Source organism: Thermobia domestica, chromosome 5 (assembly GCF_964235325.1).
Source record: "Thermobia domestica chromosome 5, izTheDome1.hap1.1, whole genome shotgun sequence".
In the NCBI taxonomy this organism is placed as follows: Eukaryota; Metazoa; Arthropoda; class Insecta; order Zygentoma; family Lepismatidae; genus Thermobia; species Thermobia domestica.
The window spans coordinates 39019657-39038284 of record NC_137458.1 but is presented as its reverse complement, the minus strand read 5'-3'; the positions used below and the strand labels follow the sequence as shown (position 1 = coordinate 39038284).

The 18628-nt window shown below is 36.3% G+C and overlaps 1 protein-coding gene across 5 annotated transcripts in view; it reads left to right on the top strand.

Moving 5' to 3' along the window:
- LOC145685873 (uncharacterized) overlaps nucleotides 1-18628 on the top strand; it is a 167784-nt gene that overhangs the window by 55540 nt on the left and 93616 nt on the right. For all 5 annotated transcript variants that reach the window (XM_081758538.1, XM_081758537.1, XM_081758539.1 and 2 more), the window contains exons 9-10: nucleotides 8555-8799; nucleotides 15678-15747. In XM_081758538.1, the coding sequence (XP_081614664.1) occupies nucleotides 8555-8799; nucleotides 15678-15747 (315 nt within the window). The remainder of the gene's footprint in view (nucleotides 1-8554; nucleotides 8800-15677; nucleotides 15748-18628) is intronic.

Here is an 18628-nt window from a genome sequence, read left to right as displayed (position 1 = left end):
TCCCCACTGTGAAAAAATATTATTTCAATGATTGAAATTTCAGCAGAAGTGAAACTTCAGAATTTTGTGGATCATACTATTACGCAACAGGCTAATTCAAGTGGAAGTACTTATTTATTATCATATTCAGGTAGATGTGTGATGGAAGTGGCAGACATAAACAGTAAAAACGAAGATTTTCACAACATAGCATCTTTCGGTGAAACCACTATGTCTCAATACCATGGTTTATCAGAACAATACGTACTATGCATTCCGTACAACGAAACATATTTGAAATCATTATTTGGTTACTGAGATCCCTTAATTTAGAATATCTCCTCTTTGCTTTGTTGCAAAAAGAAACGCTGAAGAAGAACATAGAGCCCGTGAAGATAACGATGTTAGTAGTGATGATGATAATCTGGAAGAAGATAAAATTTCCATACGATTGCAGGCAACATAGTAAACACTAACTAAAAATATTCAGCATAAATATCATTTACGTAATATAATCACAATGCCGACATCAGGTTATATGTAAATTTATTAAAGTACATAATGGGCATTTGTACACAGAGACGGGTAACCAAATTTTACTACAAGTTAAAAGTCGTATGAATCTAAGGAGCAGATGATGAACAGATTGAACAGATATATAGCAAGAAAGCTCTCACCTTTCATCCCACCTTCTGTTGTTTTTGGAATTACCACATCTTGTATTTGTTCATCATACATATAAATATAATCACTATAAAGTTACACACAGAACATAATTAATTTTTCCCCATGAATTTATTTATTGCCTTTTGTGCTCTGGAGGAAAATTACGAGGAGCATGCGGAAAGTTATTAGATACTAAAATTCAAATAGCGTTGCCGTACTGAAACGTATCATTTAAAAGCGTATGCCCTGTAGTGGTGAATGGTATAACTGCAAGACTGCAGGGTGGTTGGTTTGTTTCTTTGTTTGAAAATTAGAGGACTGGAAGTGTAGGTTAGTTTTAGCTTGTTAATCGGCAACAATGAAGCTCGAGTGACATGATTTTCGTGCAATGATCTTTTACAATTTTACGTATGGTTAAACGCAAGAGCAGTGCCATGTTCATTTAGAAAAGTGTTTCGAAAACTCTGCCTCTTCACGCGCAACCGTTTTTAATTGGTTTGCGGATTGGATCACTGGATCCCAGTACATGATAATAGATTATCTTGTCTTTTCCAAGCGTTGCAGTCGCTGGGTCATACATGTACTTACGCCTGAGCAAAATGACAACTTCGTGGAGTAGTCCCGCTATCTTTAAAGCAAAGAAGTTACAGAAGGTTGTTCACTTTATATCCGACCATTTTTGTTGGGTGCTCACCTTAAGAGATACCGTGCTGTCAACACTGATCATTTTCTGTTGGACTCTCAATATTATAGACTATCACATGGCATCATAGTTTCCATTGCAGCAAGCTCCGGCGCAGAGCACGATAGGAATTCTGTTCCTTTCCTTCCTGCAAGCTTTCCATAGACCATCCAGGGTGCACTGAGGACGGCGTTTCAACAGTCTAAATGGCCAAAAATCCACTGGGCTTTTCACAGGAATGTCTTCAAATGGAATGACACGAATTCCTAATTCGTCTGCCATTTCCTGATAAAAACGTAGTGATATTCTGGCGATATGACTCGAAGCCTTGTCCATATGCATCGTCACCTGGTTCGCGTCCATTCGATACAATTGTAGGATTTCTCTTTGATAGATAGGTGTTAGAATGGATTCTTGAAAGTATCTTGCATTCATCTTCACGTTTTTGTCCACCTTACATATCATTAACTTACCCTCATATCCGAATCCCGTAACAACTATAAAGCCATGAGGGAATTTTTCCCTGCACTGACGAACAAAGTTGCTGCTTCCCTTGCCGTCAATGTCACGGTGTGTGATCGCCGGAATGCGACCACCAGCAGTGAGATGGACATATGATTCTTCCACTGTGACAACTTTCTTCCGTTTGAAACCCGCCAGATACTTTTCATACAGTTTCCTCCAGTTCATCTTACGTTCAGCAATGTGACGCGGTAGCAGGTGGTGTACATGAGCCTTCCGCACACATTTGAACCTGAGGCGCTTGAGAATTGTTTTGTTCACAGTTGACGGTGGAATCTATGTCCCATATAATGTTGCGTCAGGCGATTTTCCTAGCACGCCAATCGGCGGATCCCCCTTAGCACAACTGTGTCACTTTGGTTGCAGCCCTTCTCCTAGTGGTTTTCGTGGGCGAATATTTCACAAGGGGAGCCTGTTGTGTGAACAGGCCACAATATCTTTCCCAGTAGTCACCCAGAGTGTTAACCCATTCTCCCGACACTTTCACAATGCGTACATACGATACCTTAGCATGGAAATGGGCCATTATGTAACTCTCCCAATACCAGTTAATTTTCGACACCATTTGATAACATTCATTACCAACATTCAAGTTCCCACAAGGTCAGACACAACACTGCTCTCGCCTGCAGACCCGTAGTTCCAGCATGTCAGATAGCAACACCGAATCGAAAACGGTCGGATATACTGCGAACAACAATCTGTGTCGTCACAGGTGATGAAATATGGAATTACAAGTATGATCCCGAAATAAAACAACAGTTAACAGTATGATGTTTTAAAAATGAAACACTACCTTCGAAAGTTAAACGAGCACTTAACGTGAGTAAACTTATGTTGGCATCTTTTTTCTCTTAAGATCGACCATGTAGCAACTATACAATTAGATGATCGACGTACAATGACAGCAGAGTAGTACGTTATTTATTTTGTCTTGTGAGTGTCTTTGAAGTTTGGAGATCTTCCCACCGAAAGTCTCCACTCTCTCACGTTATTCTTCATCACAACAGTGCACGGCCATATTCAGCAACGAAAATTTTGAAGTTTCTACAGGAAAGTAGGGTCTGTATTCTACCGCACTTGGCTTATTCTCCATATTTAACTCTGGGTAACTTTACCTTCTCAAAACTCAAGGAAAAGCTTCAAGGACGTCGCTTTCAAACAAGTAAAGAGGCAGGCTATAGCAGCGTATAATAATGACATTTTCGATATTCCAAAAACGGATTTTTTTTTTTAAAAAAATATTTGATTCGTAGTTTTTAAGAATACAAAAGTGTATTGATACTTGTGGGGACTATTTTGAGAAATTGTAAAAGTTTTATCTAAATAAATTGATTTTTCAAAGAATATTAAAAAACTTTCGGCACTCTCCTCGTATATTAAACAGGAAGCACTTTTTCATGTCAAATTTCTTAAGTATAAAATATGTTATTTCTTCACCCCATCCCAACTTAAAATTTAATAAATACCACACTGGCTCCAACTCTTGAATCAGCTGCTTCAATGAATTTGCACTCGTACTGTTGGAAATGTCCATATCATTTAAGCATTACTGTTTCTCTTTTATCTTGAAGTCCTTAATCTTTTCCTTTTTCTCTCATCTAATATACCTGTATTTTACTCAGGGTTTGAAAAAACCCGGGCTTTTTTGAAAAAGCCCAACCCACCTGGGCCCATATGGGTTTTCTCGGGTATTTTCGGGTTTAATTGGGCTTTTCGGGTTTAATCGGGTTTTTTCGAAATATTTCAATGTCTTTGGGGTAAAAGTGTTAAAATGTCATTTATATTTCAAGATTGCCATTGTCACAACTTGCAACAATTTTCTACTCACTGCTGTTTTGAAAAAGTTGGCCGCCATTTTGAAATTTTACATTCGATCGCCGAGAAAATCTATACAGCAAATTTAGCATATCTCGTGCTTCCACCGTCAAAATTTCAACTTAAAAGACTGAAAATTGCGCTTCGTAGCGTGGATACTCACTGTTTTGAAAAAATGGCCGCCATTTTGATATTTACGTTGGTATGCCGCCAAAATCTATACAGGAAATTTAGTGTGTCTCGTGCTTGTACTCTGAAAATTTTAACTTAAAAGGCCGAAAATTGTACCCTGTAGTGTGTGTGGTAGAAGCAAACGAACGAGTTGAGTTGATTTTGTGTTCAACGTCACTTTCAACAGCGAGGCTATATGAGACGGGACCTACTGACTAACGTGGAATCCGAACCACATGAGCTCCCTCCGGGAAGAAAACCCGGTTCCCACGCCGAAGACGCATACACTAACCGCATAGCCATGAAGGAGCTCGGCAGACAAACGAACAAATGTTAATTAAGTCATCCAGAAGTCTGACTGATGTTCGCCAAATATGAATACCGAAAGGGGTGTATTAATTTAAAACAAAGATACAATTCATGTTGTATGAAATAAATAAATGTTTTAAAATGTCTTATATGAAGTTAACATCTTCCAGCGTAAATAAACCTGCCATATTTTCTCCATAATAATACGGGACACCTCAGATCCCTCCCCCTCAACTTTCCAACACAATGCAATGAACTGTAGTCTGGTTATGAACAAAAGTATAATAGGCCGCGGTGGCCCAGTGGTAGAGCGTTCACCTCTAGTGCATGGGGTTCCTAGTTCGATCCCAGCTCGCGCCAAGTGAGCTTTGTGGTGGACAAACATCTTGTGCGTGGGTTTTCTCGGGATTCTCACGTTTTCTCCCACTTTCTTCATTCCGTCATTTCCAAGGATGTTATAAAATAGAGGATCTGCCCATACGTATCTCCTCATATGAACTCAATGAAGCCAAAAAGCAACCGAGCATCGTCTGAGCCGGCACATCTGATTGGCTACTCTCGTTTCCGCCATGATTGTTGGCTCGAAACATTGCGATCTTAGTGGCGCGGAGTGGGCAGAGTAGGTGTGGCGAAACTGTGACGTATGGCTTCACGATTTTGTATGGGCAGATCCTCTATTTTATAACATCCTTGGTTATTTCATTCATTTTTCATCATCGCCATCACCTTAAGCATAGCAGGCATAACCGTGAGACTAAAACTAAACGATTTAATTTAATTTTTTTTTTCAAGAATATAATAGGTGAAAGTTCACTAAGTAGCAGCTGTTTTTTTCTCTTCGTACCCTGCAATTAATTGTACAGACTGAAAATGCCTAAAAACTCAAGATGTGCTATAAAAATGCTTTACAGGAAAACAATATGCAAATTATTTAAATCAGTGGTACAATCTACCTTCAATATTCTTCGCGCGTTTAGCAATATTTATTTACATGGGTGTGTTTGCCAAAATTACGTTCGTCAGTTTAATCTGATGAAAAGCTGATTTTTCTCCCTGTGTTATGTGTAATTGTCAGGACCAGATTTACATTTTTCTAAGACCTGGACCAAAGCATAATTCTACGCCCTAGCCTCTGAAAAAGATTATAATTCTTGCTAACTTATCTAATGTGTTGCTGGAGAAAAAATCAGTCATCTTCCTTGTGTTTGTAAATTTAGAAACACTCAAAGCCTTCTTTTTTTCTTTTTTTTAATGTTTCGGAGAGTATCCGAGTTTCCATCAAGTGCAATGGAAAAAGTAGTATTGCAAATTTCGCTCGCTATTAAGTCGAACAAGGTGATATAATAACTTCCTCGAAACTGTTACATGCAACAGCGTACTGTTCATTCACTACCTACAGGATTCTCAGCCAATGTCAGATTTTTTTGTTTTTCACTTTTCCAGGGCTCGTAGTGGTCTGGTCTCTTGTAAATAGTTAAAAAGTGACCAAAAGCACACGAAAAAGTGACCAAAAACACACGAAAAAGTGACCAAAAAGTGACCAAAATCTCATCATGTCCCCTTTTTCATCTGTCACTTTCTCCATCACCTCTCTTTGTTTGTTGTTTTGTTTCACCTTTTCTTCTTTACTTCTTTTTGAGCTTCCTCCTTTCTTCTAAGTAGGCCTATGCTTTCTAGTTACGGTAAGCAAACTTAGCAGATGTAAGAAGCTTCTGAGTAAGTGAAACCAGTTCTAGGCTACTTCCGAATTTCTTCATCCCAGACATTATATTTAATTTAGCATTGAGAGTTCTCAAAGCCATGAAATATTCAAATTCATACCTACTCTTAAGAAGAACATACAAGAAGCATAATGAAATTTCGTGACTTTTTCTTTACCAAATCATAAAATTTCGTAACACTCTCAAGAGTGAATTTGGGTGCGAATTAGGCCGAATTTTCATCCATGCGATAGAAGTGTGGTTTGCATGCGATTTGGTAGCGTCTAAAGCCGACCACAGACAATTTTGGTGGTAAATTTTGACGTTTTATAGAACAAAATTTCCCAATCTGTACTTACATTTGTACAGATAAAAAAAATCCTGACCCAAAAGCTTAAATTTCGTGACTTTTTCGTGACTTTCGTGACCGATAGGCACCCTGATAACACAAGACGAACATGATGAACCACACAAATATACACACACAACGTTGAGCGGAGCGTTAACTATTACGAGAAAAGAACTAAAGACTATTATGATAGAAGAAAGAATAGACACAGAAGGGTCCTCAACCCCACCTTGAGAGTTTAAGCATCCCCAACCATCCACTGTGCTTTAGAACGAATAAGCTGAAGTGAGAATAAAGCTGACTTGTTTCACACGTGGCAGCAAGTACTGAAGCTTTCAGAAGAGTAATGAGTAAGAAGTTTCTGGCTTTTTCCATTTATTTTTATAATATTTTTCTTAGAAAACTGCCAATGCAAAACATAACTCACACGAAAAAGTCACTTTACCTCCCCCCCCCCCCAAAAAAGTAACTTTTAGTGACAAATTTGAAAAAAAAGTAACTTTTAGTGACCAACGAAAAAAAGTAACTTTTAGTTAGAAAAATGACTTCGCCCTTCTTTTCGAATAAGCTGATATTGATAGCAGAAATGGAATAGAGTTAAAATACGGGTCATTTCCCTGTCCCGACTAAATTTACGGGGACACGGGACACTCGGGCCCAAAAACGGGACTGTCTCGTTTTTTACGGGACGTATGGCAGGTTTAAGCGTAAAATAAATAGTTTTATTGTTGAAGTATTCATTTCCGATCCTTCTGCGTTTAATTCGGGAATTTCCCGAGCACTTCTTTCGCAGCGTGTACATCAAAACTTCCACTAGTACGGAAATTTGAACTCAGCACTTGAAATAGTAAGCGTTACATAGTCTTCGGAACCCCGAGCATTATGCTTCTTTAATTTGACAAGAATTTTTACGCTATTGCTGGTGTTGATTTTACAGAATGCTTATTTGAAGAGTAGCAACAAATGACTGAACTGTTATTGTTGGAAAACCAAATTTTTGTTGAAGAAACTTGTGTTTAACATCAAAGGTAAGAAATAATACTAATAGTTTTACTTATGTATTTACATATGTACTATTAGTACCGGCACCTATGATCTTAAACCCGTTAAACGTATGAGTGATAATGTCCCCCGGTGTCACGAAGTCGACGAGCACACTATTCACGGAAAATATTTTCTAAAGTACAAAAGTGCTTATTTTACTTCAAATAGGCTATAAGCATAATCCATACATTAATTTGTTGTATAACTATCTCAAGCTAAGGTTTTTTTTTTTTTTTTAATTCATTTACTGCATTCACAACTTTATAAAGGTCTTATGTTGAATGTTGTTGTATACCTTAACGTGAAAGCCTCTAATTAATTCCCCAAGGAAAGTCTAAAATGTGATAAAAATCACTTACAATGTGATAACCTTAGTTGTACCAATAATATACTAACAAATAGGTCAAAAACCCAGGTGGATTTTAAGTGTTTTTTTTTTAGGTGGGTCCAACCCTGATTTTACTACCCTTCTCGTTTCTGTTGCCGGCATCTTAATCACTGTCTTTCATTATCCATCCGTGCGTTATTGTAGTCATAAAACTCATTTCTAGAATGCTCTTTTTTCTTTTTTTTCTTTTCTTTTTTCTTTCTTTTTTCTTTTTTTCTTTTTTTTTTAGAAAGACAGTAATAATTTTACTGCGTAGGGTAAAATGTTATTCTACTATTTTCTCGTTTCTATTCTTTGTTTCTGCCTAAGTTTTCTATCATATTATTCTCATACGTAATTGAAAAGCTTAATTTTAATTTCCCCTTTCTTTAATTTTACTTTAAAGCGTTTAAATATACTAAGATTTATTTATTTGAGTTTAACGTTCCACGATTATGCTCCGAGGTTAAGGGAGACAGTGATAATGAGATGAATGATAATGATGGAATGAAAAAAGTGGAAGGAAATCAGAGAACTCAAGTCCACGTCTACCACAGAGCCCACTTGGAGTGAGATGGGATTGAACCAGGGATTTTACGCACCTGAGGTGGACACTGGCACTGAGCCATCGAGGTCCCCAAAAATAAACCAAGAATTACTTAAACATCAAAATAACCTTGTAGAAAATTAAGACTAGAAATAACAGTGGGTTCTCATTATTGATAGTGTCAAGACTCGGATTTTCCTTTGCTGATTATTCTTGGTTATCTTGTTGGTGGAAGTAATTATATTATTTTTGTTGATTTAAAAGGTAATATTTCTCTCTTGCTCTAAGGATAATTAGTAAATGTAGAGATATTGGGTGTAAAATACTGATGTGCTTTGAATAGAATCACGATTCAAATTTCTTTTACTAATATTAGCTATATTGTGTTGTTTGTTCTCAGATGAAGAAAAGAAAATAAATAATGAAGAATCAAATGCGAAATCTCAGTCCGTTCATGAGAATAACCAAATAAGTAACGTTGACAATGAACCACTTCACAACAGCAAGCTCCAGGAACCTCAGGATGTTAATGTTACAGATTGTTCTCTTGAGGCTAGTCTTTCTACTCTTTCAGAATTAATGGACAATGCATCCCTTGTGCATGCAAAAGAACCGTGGAATCAAGAGCGTAGTCGACAAGAAAAGGTAGCTTTGATAACTTTTCTTTATAAGTTCTACACTACAATATTAACACAAATATTTTCAAATTTCGTTAACGATTAACTAACGATTAACTTCTAACATTTAACATGTATTTCTATAGTTCATGCTTTACCTCACCTTCTTTTTTTTTTTTAAATATAATTTCAATGTATGAAAATCCTGCCCTTTGTGAAATGTGCTCTTATTGATTTATCAGACTTTGCCGAATTTTAAAAGAATCTTTATGGACAAAATACATTTTCCACAATAAACATTGTGAAAGAACGAACTCAACGTCCATGTACGATAATGAAATTGTAAGTAACTTGGAATTTGTGTGTGTAATTTTGTACAGACGTGTTCAAATTATTACACTCAACATTCAGTTTCTGAATATTTTACTGTTCTTACAATATTACGTGGGAAGATACGTTCGAACTTAGTCCAAATTACTACTTTGTAACTCTGTTCTAATTTCTAGTGGGTGTGGCGTATGCTTTTCAATATCAATAAAAGAAATGCGTACGTAACATTCAAATATAATTACTATAAAGTGTGTATATCTAAATTGGAAACCAAAAATAAAGTGGAATACTTACAACAAAATTCTCTCTCACACAAAGATTAATATTTCTTTTGAAATCCCTTATTCTTTATTAAGTCTTTTATCCTTTGTGGCATCCTATGTACGAGTTTAGCACATTTTGCCTTCAATTCAGCATCGTGATATCACAAATTGTTGATCTCCTTGATCAATTGAAGTTTGGTTCTAATGTGCTTCTTCTCTAGCTTGTCTTTCATGAAGCTCCAAAAGTTTTTAATTGGGTTCATATCAGGACTAGTGCCTGGCCACGGAAGAACACTAATTTCGTTGTGCTCCAAGAATTTTGTCACAGCTTTGGCCCGGTGACATGGGGCTCCATTATGCATAAAGATGAATTGTACGTCATCAAACCAGAGTGCAGTCTGGGAAAGCAGTTCTTCTTGAAGAACTTATAGGTATTGATCGTGCTTCATTGTCCTCTCTACTATATACAGTCTTCCAGGCCCGAAGACAGAGATCACACCTCAGACTATGACTAAAGTAGGATGCTTCACGGTTTATTAAAGACATTCCAACTTGAATTCCTCCCAGGTCAACGTCGCACATTTTAGTAGGTATGAATAATTAAGTGGGAGTTACCATGAATGTAAAAGTTTGGCCATATCTACAGATTCATTCTTTAGGTCATATACAAAAACAATAGAAGGGGGCCAGGCTGGCGTTCCAGTATATCGAGAGTTATGACGTCATCAACATGGCCGCCCGTGAAATATCCAATAGAATTTTTAAACGCGTATAATTTCCCTCAGAATAGAGCTAAAACTGTTGTTTTAGTTCCAAACTAAAGCAAATTAACTGCAAGTTATACACAATTAGTTGCAGTATCTGCATATGGTGCCATGTTTGAGATTTATTGAAGCAAACTTGAAAAAAGTAGTTTTCTTGACACTCGTTTTTAATTTTAAATCTTAATAACTCCGTAATTATCAATAATTCTAAATATTTTGTAGTAACAAAAAATGTAGATCTTATTATGATCTATAAAACGATACCAATATATTTTCTGTATCATTTCACATAAGGTGGTTATGTGATTTTATAGAAGACATAGTGTAGTGGCTTCATAGCGGTAATTTATAGATATGTTATACTTGTATGATTAAATAAGAGTTACAGATGCTCCATCACTGCAGATTTAGTGTTTAGATTACCTAGTTAATAACATAGGGTGGCAGAAGTGACATTCTAATACACCGAAACTTATGACGTCATCAATATGGCCGCCCGTAAATATTCTAGTAAAATATCTAAAACCGTATAACTTCCCAAGAAAGAAGATAGAATCGTATTCTTTGCACCAATGTAAAGCAAGTTAATTGCATTTATACAAATTGAATTTGTAATGTCCAGAATCCCCTTATATACTGTTATCTGTAAATTTTGGATATAATTTTCGGAGTTAAAAATTATATAAGGAATGATTGTGTTGATAACATTTTATTTTTACAGAATGAAGTTTCATCATATTTCAGTTAGCAATGCTGTTTTGCATTGTAATCATTTGTATCTAAACTTTAACAAACTAATTATGGAAACATTATTTTTCGTTTTGGAAGGAACTAACTTTAGTTTTACTTTCCCGTTACAACGTTAACAAATTACCATAATAGTAATACAAGTAATAACTGTTACATTGCATAATGCCAATAATTTATGTTTACATGAACACTTGCAAAGTGCAGTACAATTTAATAATTTCTTCGTGCATCCGCATGATTTTGAACACTTCTTGCATCTACACTTGACCACCTTCTGATAGGTATTAGCAGCAGCTGAGAATGTTGAACCATATTGGTAGGTGTCTATTTGTTTTTTTTCTTCCACCCACGTTTGCAAAGATCTGGAAGTGTAATTTCGGCCATGTTTGCAGAAGCCCAAATACTTGCTTAGTAAATAGAACGCCTGCAATGATACAGAAGAGCAATCTGTGTAAGAGGCAATTTTCTGGATTTTGGATTTTCAGGGAAAATATTGTTTTCCTGAAATCGTTGATGAGGTCTTTTTCCTGACTTCCATATAGTTGATTTAAAAAAAAAAAAAAAAAAAAAAAGTTCAATAGATTTGATTTCGGATGCGTAAAATCCAGGGTAGTGAAAGGATTATCCATCATGTTTACCAATGCTTCAGTTATTGACTTAGGACTCTCTTCCATGCTGTAAATTCCATACTTTTTGACTTTCCTCTTAGTGAAGAAGTTGCCATATCCAGTGAGAGCATACCATAGTGGCAGAGTACTACTACTAAGTGGTCCGAGGGCTGCTGTGATCTTCTGTACGTCAATTATTCTTGTCTTATTTCCTGTTCCGAAATGTATCAGCAGTTGGCAGGCTTCTGCAGCTATTAAAATGATCAACTAAAATGACAACAATATATCGGAATTCAAGGTTCGTACTAGTATTGTCCTTGCTCCTTCTCTTAATGAATGCAACACATGTAATACAATCCTGTTGTCAGCTTCATGGTTGCATCTTTTTGTCATGTTGTTTCCAGGCCCAACATGGCAAACGGTATCATCTTCAGTTATGTAGAAATCACTTCGTATCTTTAAGATTTGAAACGGATTCGTCACTTAGATATTTAAATAATTCCTGTTTGTTTTGTGAGTGACGCAAAAACATTGACCAATCTTTGGGCATCACCACATTTGGGCCTACTTTCTGTCTCATTCCATGAACTCGATCTTCACGCGTCTCGCTTTTTATGAAAGTTTCATAATAAGTGTTCCAGACAACATGTAATACTAATGTTTTCCTCATTTCAATTTTAATCTGCCTCAAGAAACAATATAAAAGTAGTCTTAAATGTTATAGAACCGACCGTAAAAGTAAGAAAATGAATTAAGGCTCCACCATCCCAAATAATAGCATGATAATTTAAAGGCTCGGCTGAAATAACATCGGTTGCTTCATTGGCCTGAACCTCATTCTGGAGGCACACAAGAACTGTCAGATTTCTTGGAACGGTACATCTTGTCAACTGCTCGCAATTGAAGGAGGGTATTCTTGAAATTCATAAGCAAAGATTTCGTCCATATTACCTTTTGTTGATTGCGTAGCTATGCACATTTGGCCCAAAAGAGAAACATGTGATCTTAATATTCTCACTTGATTTTCTTGTGCTCGCTTACGCTTTGGTGTTTTGAACAGCAAAAATTATTTTTTCTGTATTGAGGTGTCAAATGGTTTACTTCTATTGAGGACTTGATTCACGAAACTGTCATATTGTTGTTTACCTTTATCCAAAAGGATTGTCACTGATTCTTTGTCTTCGCTAACGCCTTCTTGAAAATTCACTAGTTCATGCCGAACCGAAGAAATGGATTTCCATTCTTCTGAATCGCTTTAATCATGTTTTTCACATTACATAGAAAATCTTCTTGTCCTTTTGCCATTTCATCATGATAGCCACACTCATTATATTCGTTGTCTTCATTTCCAAAAGAAATTTTAAAGTCTTCAAGTAGCTTATTTATTTCAGGATCCAACGTAGACCAGTTCAGAAGAGCAATTCGATCTTGAGTTAAGCTAATTATTTCCTCTGTTCCCTTTAGTATCTTGTGTAGCGGTTCGTGGCCTTATCGATTGCAATGGAAAAGAAATGTTTCTTAATGACTATTGATAGTAAACCTTCCAATCTTGAACTCATTAAGGACCGATTTTGGTACTTCTTTCATGTCATTAACATGGATAGGTACAACCTATCATAGTGGTAGTTGTCACATGCAAAAAAGACACCTCTGAGATGTTCCAAGACTGCAACATAAAGTTCAAAATTTTCCTCTCTCTAAGCACGTACAAAGATCAGTTTCCGGTGATACTTCTCGTAAGCTTCATTGAGGAATGCCTGCAGTGCTACATACGTTATTTAATGGACGTATCTAGCCCTTATAACATGTACGGCCTTAAGAATACCATCTGCGATTTCTTGAGAGGTTAAACCAGCTTCCACAAGAGCTTAAATCCATCCTGATTCCTGCAAGATATCTCCAATCGCCTTTGCACTTTGCTTTTGTATATGAATGCCTCAAGCATGATCACAATATCTTTAAGAGAATCATAGTTAACCTGAAGTCTCTTCATTATAAAATCAATTGGCTGATCCCCAGTTACCACGGATATCTGCTCTGGATTTAAATTATGTATGGCTTTCTTAACTAACTCCATTGCGTAAAGGATAATTCATGGATCACTAGAAGATTCTTTAAATAAAGATAACAATCAACTATTGCTTGGCTGCACTTTCGTTACTAATTCCTTATGATAGGCTGACCAAGTAACTCCAGCACTTAATTGTTCGGGAAAGTGAAAATAAGCTTAGTTTCTCCCAGATGAAAAATAATGTTTCCATAATTAGTTTGTCAGATATTTTAGATACAAATAATTACAATGCAAAACAGTATTGCTAACTGAAATATTATGAAACTTCATTCTGTAAAAATAAAAGGTTGTCAACACAATCATTTCTTATATAATTTTTAACTCCGAAAATTGTATCCAAAATTTATAGATAGCAGTATATAAGCGGGGATTCTGGACATTACAATTTAATTTTGTATAAATGCAATTAATTGGTTTACTTTGGTGCAAAGAATACGATTCTATCTTCTTTCTATGGGAAGTTATACGGTTTTAAATATTTTACTAGAATATTTACGGGCGGCCATATTGATGACGTCATAAGTTTCGGTGTATTAGAATGTCACTTCTGCCACCCTATGTTATTAACTAGGTAATCTAAACACTAAATCTGCAATAGTGGAGCATTTGTAACTCTTATTTAATCATACAAGTATAACATACCTATAAATTACAGCTATAAAGCCACTACACTATGTCTTCTATAAAATCACATAACCACCTTATGTAAAATGATACAGAAAATATATTGGTATCATCTTATAGATCATAATAAGATCTACATTTTTTGTTACTACAAAATATTTAGAATTATTGATAATTACGGAGTTATTCAGATTTAAAATTAAAACCGAGTGTCAAAAAACTACTTTTTTCAAGTTTGCTTCAATAAATCTCAAACATGGCATCATATACAGATACTACAACTAATTGTGTATAATTTGCGGTTAATTTGCTTTGGTTTAGGACAAAACCGACTGTTTTAGCTCTATTCTGAGGGAAATTATACGTGTTTAAAAATCCTATTGGATATTTCACGGGCGGCCATGTTGATGACGTCATAACTCTCAATATACTGGAACGCCAGCCTGGCCCCCCTTCTATTGTTTTTGTATATGACCCAAAGAATGAATCTGCAGTGGGGTCCAAACTTTTACATTCACGGTAACTCCCAACTCAATTTAGGATATGGATTCATACCTACTATATTGTAAACATTCATCAGACACAAAGATACATGATTCATCACTGAAACACACTATTCTCCAATCGTCAGCAGTTCAATATTCTAGGCCTCGTGCCCATTTAAGGCGCTTCTTTGCCATGATTGGAGTAGACTCTAATTTTTGTTTTCTTTCTTGACCGTGTGCTTTTATTCCCTCGGCACAAAGAATCCTTCGAACACTTTCAGGGCAAATGTCTGCGCCATATTCAGCTATTTTTATGCTTAAGTCTATTAGAAGTTGCACTTCTGTTTTCCATAGCCAATCTTTTTTAGTTTTCTGCTACCTCTTAGCGATAGCTTTGGTTTTCGCCCACACTTCACAACCCTATTTTGGCTCTTGCTCATTTCAACAGAGATTCTACTCACAGATTTTTGTTCTATCCCAACTCTACTAGCAATGTGATGCCTTGTATATCTTATTTCCACCAGAAGTATTTTGTTAACTTCCATTTTACGCGGAGAAAGGTCTTTTGCTTTTCCCATTATGCTGCAATTATAGGACTACACAGAATAAAAGATTGATACACGAAACACGTCACGATCATTTTAAAAACTGACCCATTTGAACTGTTGAACACTTTGAGTGTCGTTAACTTCTTACGACAGCAACAACAACACTTCAGACTGTAACTTGTTGATAGGAACCTCAATAGCTATCTACAACTGAAACACCACCCCACCCCACCCCCCTCACTAATATCATCTGCTGTTCAACGGTGATACCACTACTTCAACTGTACGGTAAACAAATGAAGGATCCTATATTGGTGCTTTAACCATTAAATCAAATATTCCAGGACTCTGAAATTAGGACTCCTACATCAATTTTGCATGTTTCGAACATGAGTCTAATAATTTGAACACGTCTGTATATGATGAAGATAATATTGTTTTATGAAAATGCTTTTATTTGCAGGCAACTGGAATGACAGATGAAAGGAAATTAAAATTTCCCGAACCAGTTCTGGAAACGAGCAGATTGACAGGTAAGTAACTGCTTGTAACGCGCAACCAACCTTTTTTTTTAAGGAGTTCGGTTTACGAACAAAAAACTTGTAATATCTGTATATATTTAACCTGTCTGTTCATGTGTTTGTGTGTGTCCGTTCGGGAGACAAAGAAACCTCAAGAACTACTTGATAAATCACAATTAATTTTGTCCAAAGATATAGAAAGTTAAAAATTAGGAATTGAGTTCGTTAATGGAAGTGATAGAAGTAATAGAATTCATCCACCGGAAGTGGTAGAATTTCCGGTTTTAACGTTGATCACTATAGAACAAAAATGGTAATAGATAGCGAGAAGCGCTTTCCTGCAATCGATTAACCGTTCCAAGAACACATTTTATCTCCATCGTTAACTCTTCTACAACAGTACCACCTCCGGGTTCAATAGATAGCGAACTTTTTTTAAAATCGATTTAGCGTTTTAAGAACCGCATTCTTCTTTCTTAACCCTCTACTCAAACTCCGAGTGAGAGAAATCAACCACTTCCGGTTTTAACATTGATCACTAGGGCAATCCAAAAGCATAAAAAGCATAATAGCAATTTACACATATGGTTGGTACCTTGAACATGATTATGGTTGTCTAAGGGTCCAGAAGAAACTAATTTTAAAAGCATAATAAAGCATAATTTTAGAAAATAAAGCATATAGCATAATTTAAAATATATAGCACAATTCTTGGAAAATTCTATTAGAACAATTCTTGGAAAATTCTGTTTAACTGCAAGTTTAACATACAATGCAAGATCTTTGAGAACATATCAATGCAACAATGAAAGGCTTATTTTTATTTCTGTAAACTTTTCGGTGTAATCCTTTAAAGTGGAGTAAGGAAATAAGGAAAACAAGAAGAAAACTTTCCGCCAACAATGAATAAACAATAATTTTATTCTAAGTGTAACTGCGCAGTTATGTAAGATGATTCGAAATGTGCAAAAAGTGCAGAACAATTCTACATTATATTGTTATGTGTACCTCTTGAACTTGAGCACTTTCTGTACTTTATGGTAGCATCTTTTACTTTCCCTTTCTGTATATATGTGTAACCTGCTGTAGTTCTGTTCGCTGTCCTCGGCTCGTGGTATTACCAATAAGTATACTCCTGATACTTTAACTTACCTGGACAGGACGACGAAGACCTCTCCAAGAAAGGTTACAAACTGTTTCCCAAAAAGCTCGTCGGTCTCAATAATGAGATGAGCATTAGGCGCCGAGAGGTTCGGGTGTCTCGTCTCGGAAACCTCACGGACGATCAGGCGGTCATCCAGACCATAACGCACACAAACATCACTCATACAAACAACGAAAACACACTGGATTAATTGACACTATACTTATTTATTAGAACACTATTTTGAAAAAAAAAATAACGAAGAGAAATGAACACAACACTGGACACTAATAAATTTTGCCGCTGAAATTACGTTTTGCCCTTTTCGGGAAATAGAGCCCTTTCTATATATATGATTATAATTCAGGTATCACTATAAATACTTTGCTCACACCATTAACACACTTGGGGGATTCGCACTGGGGAAAAGTTGTCTGGATCGTCCCACGATGAATCCAGTTGTTACGCTGAACAGTCCTGTAGCGTAAAGGTGAATCTTCAGCAAACACACAAAAGAAGATCTCCACAATGGAATACAGATATTGGAGGGCGCGTATGTAACATTTTAAACGCACAAGGTCTGAGGACCTGGGATTTCACTGATTGGGGCTAGCCGTAAGAAATCGTCCTTCACCGGCTAAATAGCTTGTGCCCCTTAACACAACTTATGTTTGAAGTTCAACGCGAGATGCGTGGTTGCATCTTCCAGACCTGGAGTCAAACTCCTCGAGCATCCAAGCTCAAGCTACGGGTTGCAATGGTCAACGGAAAAGTGTTGGCAGTTCATTTCAAAAATCACGCAGTTAACTCACCTGTATACACATACAAACAGAATATGGAAAACAATTTCTGTTAATTTTAGTCAACTGCCTATAATGCACTAGACACGGCGATAACACTGGCGTGAGAAAGTACAGATAACGAACTACGAAAATTGTGAGGCTGGTGCCACTTTGGCTACTGGGACATCTGGTCAGCCCGTATTTCTCTAATCTATTGTAATGTTTCCATAAGCGATTAACGAAAGCACTTAATTCAGTTCCAAATAGCTGCAGAATATATACTGTGCATATAATAAGTCAGGGAGAAACACTGAAATGGTTAGTCACTAACTGAAATGTTCTCAGCAAAAGCAATGTTTTAAATATATATATGAGAAAACGATGAAAGACTTCTTTGTCCAATTGTGTGGGAAAGAAGCAATTCCCACCAAGAAAGAACTTATGTGCGTTGCAGAATAAAGTATAAATTGAAAATAATGATCACTGTCTTGACGAAATATATAGAGTGTCCACAAAAAATCCTTCTATAACCTGGTAGCGGTTATATATGGTGTCCGAAAGTGGAACGACCTGTCAAGTGCACACGTAGACAGGTTGAGAACCCTTGGCCGTATGACGAAATATAAATAAAATTAGGTTTTTCACCTGAAAATTTAAAATAAGTTAGTTGGCAACACTGTCATATGGTGTGAGACTTACGTGCATAAACGATGAATGGTTTTTCACCTGAAAAAGGGCTATTTAAAATAGTTAAATAACTAGTCCACTCACTACAACATGATGAGGTTCCTGCATGAGCAATGTCCAATCCAAATGTTCCATTAAGTAATAAGATCCTCTTGAACAATTGGTGCAGTTGAGTTTCTTTATCTTCCGTTACTTCACATGTTGAAACCATGCTGTCTTCCTGTCTGAGTATCCTCCATGATTCTCCAACGATGAGTTGATGAGGGGAGAAGGGGAGATT